General features: G+C 42.2%; 1 protein-coding gene across 2 annotated transcripts in view; it reads left to right on the top strand.

The window, feature by feature from the left end:
• Positions 1 to 3,616: 3,616 nt before the first annotated feature.
• DIAPH3 (diaphanous related formin 3) overlaps positions 3,617 to 8,417 on the top strand; it is a 202,414-nt gene continuing 197,613 nt past the window's right edge. For both annotated transcript variants that reach the window (XM_059839117.1, XM_059839116.1), the window contains exon 1: positions 3,617 to 4,037. In XM_059839117.1, coding sequence (XP_059695100.1) covers positions 3,888 to 4,037 — 150 coding nt within the window. In that variant the 5' untranslated portion in view covers positions 3,617 to 3,887. The remainder of the gene's footprint in view (positions 4,038 to 8,417) is intronic.

Genomic DNA, 8,417 nt, shown 5'->3' with positions numbered 1-8,417 from the left:
CCTTTTTGTCACATTTTAGTAGACTTATAATTCTGTAAGCTTTTACAACTAAGTTCATAACCATAATCATATATCAGAAAATGCCTAATACATTTTTCTCTTGTAAGAACTTAAGGTTAGTGTCGTATTAGTTGGTAAATTTTCAGTTCTTTCCTTTTTCGCATTATCATAATCTTCTTGGATAGTTTTAACTATGGATTTTCATTTTCCCCAGTCTATGCTAAAAACAGAATGTAGAGATGACATATACTACTACAGTGGCAGTGACACTGAATAACGAAGAATCAAATTATGTGCAAAAGAGCCAAAATAATTGTTTGTTTTACAGGAAATAAAACGAAAGCAAATTTTTGTCAATAAAACTTTATTAATTGAAGAGAGTATGAATTTTCTCATAACTGTAACGTCAATTTGTTAATTTATTAGTATGATAAACTTACAGACATGTTCATTAGTAAACTTAATAGGCTAGACTAGATGAACAATTTGAGATTTTATCTTCCCATTATCCTAATAATGAAAAAATATGTTTTGCGAGCCACCCATGCTGTGAAAATTAAGTAAGATCTTATCCACAGGTTACATTTAAGGATATTACATTGCAATAAATTAAAAATATTAATGAGGGTTGTTTCAATATAAAAACACAACTGTTAAAGATTTTCTTAGATAAAACAAGCAACAATTGCCTCTATAAGACATGAGGACAGGCCATGTTTGTCTAATATAATTTTTTATTGGCCTTATGAGTTAACAATCACATATCATTTTGTAACTTCAGTATTACCTTTTTGAATAAGATGGCAGGAAAGGTATAAGATACATATTAAATTGGTACAACTTACAAATAGATATTCAAGTTTGAGGGATTTGGGCTAGAATTGCCTGTTTGGGGCTTTCCAGAGGAGAAAGAAGAAGCCATTTTCCTGAAAAGATGTGTGCCATTTGCTTGTCTCTGCCAAGCTACAGGAACTGTGGCTAGGAAGGTTTTCCTTGCTAGCATACTTAAACAGAGTAGTAGTAAACTTGTGTACTTGCTTTGTAAAAACAACATTGCTGACCAAATCCTTCATGACTTTTATGAGAGAGGTCAAAAGGATGAACCTCATGGAAAGAACAGTTAATTGACTCTTTTATCTTCATCTTATAGGAAAGAACTAGGTGTCTCCAAATGAAATGTGGACAACTGCTTAAATGCAGCAAAGGCCAGCTTTGAAGTCCTTTGCACAGGAATATATTTGAAAAATTCCCTCTCAGGAACAATGAATATTAGGATTCTTTAGGGTTAGGTTTTTCTTTTTTTATTTTCTTTTTTTTTTTTTTTTTAAGTAATGAGTATATTAAAAAAAAATAAAAGAGAGATGGAACAGAATGCTGAAAGCCTGAATGAATCCATCAGTCTAAATGACTACTTCTGCAAATGTCCATGGTTAACTTTATGTACTTACTTTGTCTCAGACTTTCATATTTGAAAAATTCTCATTCTAGAACAAAAATATTGCAAAATGGCCAAGCTATTTGCACGCCCCGGACAATATGCATGCTATGACTAAGTAGAATCTCTGCACAATTTTAGTATTAGTGATGCATTTCTTTCTCACAATTTTTTTCCTCAGTCATGTTTAATCTTAGTAAATTGAGCTGTTGCAACAGTGTGTTTGTTCTGTGAAACACCTAATGAGCACAAGAGGGGCAGTATAAAATAATAATAGATCAAAAGTACTAACATTTACTTTTGGCTTAGTAAAACCATCTGATGAATTATTCCCTTCAGTGTTTCTCTGTTATTGCAACACAGTACCTTGAAAGTGATATATTGGCACAAGCCATTGTGTTCTACCACAGTGCAATTAGGAGGTCCATTTAAACAGCTTTATCATATGCACACATAGCTTGATTAATTTTCTAATCAAATGTTCCAGGAAATCATTAACCATGACATTAAACACTGTTCTGCTAATTATACTCTCCACAAAGAATTCCAATATAAATTTACAAAACATCTATAGAAAGGTGCCAAAGGATGAAACAGTTTAACGTATACAAATAATTACGGCATCTACTCTGCGTGGCCCCACAGCTCCTTGCCCTGCAAAGGCTGAGTCTGGGGCTGAATTCTGCTGTTTCACTAGAACTCTGTGTACTGGCAGATGTTACATTTTGTAGGTCACTGCCTGTGTAAGTCATGGTGAAGGACTGAATGACAGAAAAGAAATTCTTCTGTTTTAGGAAATACTCTGGAGGTATAAATGCTGAGTATTAGCCTTTTCTTAATGATCCCTAACACTGAGATTTGGAAATAGATTTTCCCCTACATAAGTCTCCAGTTTGCATCATTATTCTAACTACTCTTAATTTAAAATAAAGATAAATGCAAGGTATTGATTGTAGTAATGAGAATTCAATTGCCTTGTAAACCATATGCAATTTGCTAGTTTACAGCATAATGAAATCTCTATTTATGTATTTCCCCATAAACCACAGTGTCTTGCAGGTCTTTCAGTGATGGAAAACAACAGATTGCATTAAACAAATACAGACTGTAGGTACACCTGTTCTTTCGGCCTTGGCAGCACAGTTAACAGCTCCTCCACACAGACTGTGTCCATCACAAAACAGAAACTCAGCTGCAGGAGGATGATGGAAACACTGCCACTGTTTTGGATAGGGACTGTGTCTCTTCTGTGTTATTCTGCCTTCTTAACCCAACACCACCAAGTTTGCATAAAAATAATATTAGAAGTATTAATAATTTATAACACACATATAATATATAGCACACACATATGTATGTATGTATGTATGTATGTACATATGTATGTATGTATATCTATGTATGTGTTGCTCTCAACAGCTACCAGAGGAGAGGTTCTAACGGAGGTGGGGGCCAGTCCCTACTGTGACTGCAGTGACAGGACCAGAGGAAATGGACTAAAACTGAGACAGGGGAGATTCAGATCACGTATTATAAAATTATTTTCACTGTTCAGAAGGGCAAGCATAAGAATAGGTTGCTTGGGGAGGTGATGAAGTCACCATTCCTCGGGCTGTTTAAGAGGTGGTTGGGATTTTTGGACTGGATGATCGTAAAGGTCTCCTCCAAACCCTATGATTCTATATAATAATGTATATTTACATATAAAAGTCAGTGCTCTAATTATATAAAAAGGTCATATAGAAATAGTTGAACCACTTTTCACCGGTCAAACAGCGGCTTAAGGTATGCAATCGGAGTTTTTTAACAAAGCCACTGGTTGGAAATCGGCATCCTCGGCCAAACAGGAGAGGGACCCGCCCCGCGTTCAGATCCCGAGCAGACAGGATGCAGAGAAGACAGGATTTGCACGACGAGGAAACAAACTCTGCCTTCCTCTGTGCGTGCGTGTGCGCACCCCGGAGGCGCCGTTACCTCAGCCCTGCGGGACGCTCCCGTTCCCGGCGGGGGCACGCGCGCTCCGGCGGAGCCCGGCGCGAGCCGCTGACTCACCGGAGACGGGCGCAGCTCCCGCCAACCGGGAGGCGCCGCCGCGGCCGCGCGGGCGCGGATTGGCCGGGGCGGGCGGGCGGGGGCGGTGCCGGCGGTGGCGGGACGGTTCGGACGGCGGGGACGTTGCCGCGCTCCGCCAGCCGCGGCCGTTGGGAGCGCGCGACCCCGCGCGGCTCGGGCGTGGCGGGATTAGGGCCTTCTCCCGGCTAAATCCTGCGCTGCGGTGAGGCCGCGGCTTTAGCGCTCAGCCCCGCTCCTCCCCCCGCGGCGCCCTGCCTGGCCGAGCCCAGCTAAGTCGCACTAATCGCAGGCGCCCAGCTCGGCCGGGGCCGCCGGGCCTGGGCCCGATCGCGGGCAGCGCTCCCCCCTGCCCAGCTCCCTTCCTCGCCCGTGCGCGGCCATGGAGCCGCCGCGGCCGCGTTACTGCGCCCCGTCCTCGCCGCCGGGTCGCGGCGGGCGGGAGAACAAGGGGCTCCGTCGGAAGGGCCCGCCGGGGACCGGGAGCGCCGGGGGCCCCGAGGAGGCGGCGGACAGCAGGAAGCCCAAATTCGTAAGTACGAGCCGGTCCTGCGGCTGGGGTGCCCCAGGAGTGGGGCCTGGCGGGCCTGTGCCGAGGGGGCCCGGCCGTGCGGTGATGGCCCCGTCTCCCCCTCGCCGTCCCCTCCGGGGCCAGTCACTTCCTGGGCGCCGAGACGGGGCACTGAGTGGGAATACGTGGCGCCGTCAAGTTCAGCTGGACTTCGAGGTCTGGTCCCGCCTAGTCCAGGTCGCCTCTTGCTTGCCCGTGTGAAAGGATGCGGCAAGTTTTCAGGTCTCTCCCGAGCGCTTCATCACAAAGGTTCATTGCATTTACTTGCTGCGTGACAGCTGTGGTTGCAAGGGGAATAGAACAGACTTCCAGCTCTTAAACGGTGTCACTTCTGATAGGACTGTGGTGGGTTGTTTTTTTTTTTTTTTTATTGGTTGTTTTTGTTTTTTTTTTTTTTTTTACTTTAGTGATATAAACCCTATAGTGTAAAAGCAGAAAAATGGTCTTTGAATTTAAAGGACATAGTAAAGTTCTCCTCCGTAGGCCTGCTTTTACAAGCTTTTGGCTAGCACATCAAGAAATTGGGAAACTCAAGATGGCTTATCACGAGATAATGTGTCTGCAAGATGTGCTCTAACCAAAGCGTACCCAGAAATAACCAGTTTTTGTTTGGACATGATGAAAATTCCAAGCATTAGAGTTGGTACCAACATGTATTCTACAGCCTTTGTATCCAGAGAATCAATTGTGTTGGAAAAGACCTCTGGAATCATCAAGTCTAATCTATGACTGAACACCACCATGCCAACTAGCCCATGGCACTAAGTGCTGTGTTGAGTCTTTCTTTAAATACTTTCAGGGTTGGTGACTTCACCTCCCAGGGCAGCCCATTCCAATGTCTAATCACCCTTTCTGTGAAGAAATTCCTCATTATGTCCTGCCTAAACTTCCTGTGAACCCATCTGGATCCAACCTTCTTTTCGGGGAGTATCTGCCACATGCAGAGGAAATGCATCCGGTGCTCATATTTAGGTGATGCATGTTGATCTTTGTTCAACTGTCCCTGATCCCACCTGCTCTGAAATGTATTTGTTACATAATTACAAAAGAGATACCATAACACTTATATTAGACTCTTGATTCTAAGGTGTATTTATGAAACATTCACTATTTGAGTGTCTGGCACTTGTGCACAGATTCAAAAAAGTTACCCAATAACCGGTATCAAACAGGCTGGCCAGACCTGTTCTGGAAGGTCACAACTTGCTCCTGGAATATTCCTGTTTGCTGCAGTCTTTTTGTGTTGTGGCTACAGAGACTACTGTTTGAACCATGTCCCTGTGCCTTTTTCTTCATGTTAGAATGGGCATCCATGAAACTGACCAAGAGCAATTTGCTTGGCTTGGTGAGTGGCTCTGTATCTATCCACTGGGGACACGTGTGTTTTAGTCAGGCAGGTGACATGGCCCCTCACTTGATGAGGCTTTCAAAAGGACTCATGATTGTTCTTGCATTCTGAGTTAGACGTACAGGAGAAATAGCAGCAAGATATTCTCAAGAGTTCAAAACATCAGAAAAGACTTTACTGGCAACCTCAGAAAATCAAAGATCTTTGGCAAAATGTTTAGTGCAATATTCAATCAACATGAAATACATCTCAAAGCATTAACTTAGCCCATTTGACTTGGCAAACTTTAAGCCCTTTTGATTTTAAGTTACTCAAAAATTCTAAGAGGAAGGAATTAGAAGAAAAAGGAGAAGAAGACAAAAAAGATTAAAAAAAAGGACACATATAGCTACCAGCTGATGGGTACCAGCAGTGCTCATAGAAATTGATCAGCAGCTGATAGGAATTCCAGGAGGAGGTAGAATGAAGATGTGTGCTTGCCTTGTGTTCAGCTTTAAATACCCCTTGGCCTTTCAGGGCCCTTCCCCCAGGTGGGACTTCTGTTTGTTTGGCCACTCAGAAGCTGGATTAGGGGTTCCAGAGGCCAGGTGTGGAGCATTGCCTCCTCTCTGCCAGGGATTGGCAGCCAGTGTGGGGCTGGGATACCCCAGGAGTGGCGTGTGTGTGCAGAGCAGGGCATCACCTCACCAAGGCACAGCCCAACCAGCCCCTTGCCCCACACACACATACCCCAAAATGTCTCATGACACCAGATCTTCCCAGTCTCTCACAACATGCTGTAATATATGATCTGTGAGGAGAAACCCGTGTGCTCTGGCCCCTGTAAAATATTGGATGGTGTTGTTGCTGTATGAGATAAGGGTTGGATTATTCCTTTTGTGACAGACATGGATTTTTGTGTGTTTGCAACTGACAAGAGCTCTGGGTCAAGAGGTTTCACTTACTACTAATACTTTAACTGCCAAGTTCTCATGCAGATATCACAATGGTTTTCATTTTTTCCTATAATTATGTGCTAAAACAGAAGTAGTGTGTTGCCATCATGTTCAGTTTTGCTAGTCGTGTTAATATGGCAGAACAGTAGTTTATAGGGAGTAAGTAGAACGTGGATAGATATGTGATAAAAGCAATTGAGGCTTTTTTTCTTAGATGAAATCTGATCTTTTCAGTGAAAGAAGGCCTTTTCTCTGGTTCAGGTGAGCTTGTTGGGCATATGTCTAGGCTTCCCAGGCTATGCAAGGGTGATTTTGATAATGTTTCAATATAGGTATCAGCTGACTGTTTTTTTAAGGTCATGGTGTTGAGGTCACAGCTACAGAAAATAAAGGGGGTTGAATTTGGAGTTCTGACTCAGTTTTATAGGGTAAATAATAATCTTGTAGGTAAATATGAATTTTAATAATTTTTTTTATTTTGGTCTCTTCTTGTTCCCCTGCCCAGTTTCTCTTTAAGCAGGGATAGATGAGAATGTCCTTAATTCACGAGAATGATTTGTCAAACTGCAGTTTTCAAAAGCACCATAGTTCTAATGATAGTCCTATTTTTCATCTTTAAATAATGTCTTAAAGCAAATATTTTATCCTTGGGTGGTGATAGGGACAGAAGAATTATGAATTGAACATGGATTGTATTCTAGGTGTGCCGTTAACTCGCTGGCTGACCTTATTGCTCTCTACAACTGCTTAGAAGGAGGCTGTAGTGCGGTGGAGGTCAGTGTCTTCTCCTAAGTAACTAGAGGAAAGGGCCTGAAGTTGCACCAGGGTAGGTTTAGATTGGATATTAAGTAAACTTTCTTCATTGAAAGGGTGGTCAAGTACTGGAAGAGGCTGCCCAGAAAAGTGGTTGAGTCACCATCTCGTAAGGCGTTGAAAATATGTGTAGATGTGGCACTTAAGGACGTGGTTTAGTGATGGACTTGGCAGCATTTGGTTTATGGTCAGGACTTGATGATCTTAGAGGTATTTCCAACTTGACTTCTTTGCATCTAACTCTTTCTGTAATAGAGCTTCAATGTAATTTTAATAGTTAAATTAGTTTTGTGTCTGAATTTGTAAAGTCTGGCTCATGCCTTTGGGCTCTCTGTAATCCAGTTTTATATTTAGCTTATGCCCTTTTCTCTGTTTGGGGTTCTTAGAGTGCCATACCTCATGTTACCTCAGTTTTATTTCTATCTGTGTACATTTGTCAGATTAAAGTAGCTGTTAGATTTTTTGATCTCAAGTAATACAGGTTATGTGAATGTAATATTTCTCAGTGTTCAAGCTTGAAAATAAGTTCCAGGTTGGACCCTTCCAGTCCACATATTGATGGACTGGAACTTATTGCAACATATTGATCTGTCACAGCAGATATGCTAATCTGAAAAATTATTTGATTCCCTGACAAACCTTGAGGTGAAATTGGATTGCTTATTGACAAAGGTGTCATCATTAACATGCACCTCCTCTTTTTTCTCCCTTCTAAAGAAAATTCTTTTTTTAACTGAGGAAAACGCAATTTTTAAAAACCCACCGTGTATGAGCGGTGGAGGGGGGAGAAAGAGGCATTGGAATCAGCCACTATAACTGTTTAGCCCTGTCAAATGAAGCCTTAAAGGACTCTTTTTTGAATAAACTAGCTTCTCAGAAGAAGTGAATGAGTTTTAAGCCTCAGTTGTCTCAGCTCTTTTGCAGAATAATTTTAAATACGTTTTTTTGAAGGAGTGATGGTTCATTTTGAAACACATACCAGCATGACTTTGTTCAACAGGTCCAAGTTTTTAGAGGAGTGGGACTTTTAAAAGGGTAAAAGAATTTCTGTACTACTGTGGTGCTTCAGCTTATTGAAAGCTCATCCCTAAACCCCTTAGGTTTAGGACCTTGTAAAAAGAGGAAATCGACAGACGCATGACAGATATTTCACCTGTTCTCTATATATACATTGAGCGAGCAAGAAACTTCTGAAATCTGCTAGGTCAGGGTGGGGCAAAAAGCAATTGTTTGCCACTTGCTCTC

This window comes from Haemorhous mexicanus, chromosome 2, assembly GCF_027477595.1.
Source record: "Haemorhous mexicanus isolate bHaeMex1 chromosome 2, bHaeMex1.pri, whole genome shotgun sequence".
Lineage (NCBI taxonomy): Eukaryota > Metazoa > Chordata > Aves > Passeriformes > Fringillidae > Haemorhous > Haemorhous mexicanus.
Note: the sequence above shows the minus strand (reverse complement) of the source record. Positions and strands in the feature narration are given on the sequence as shown.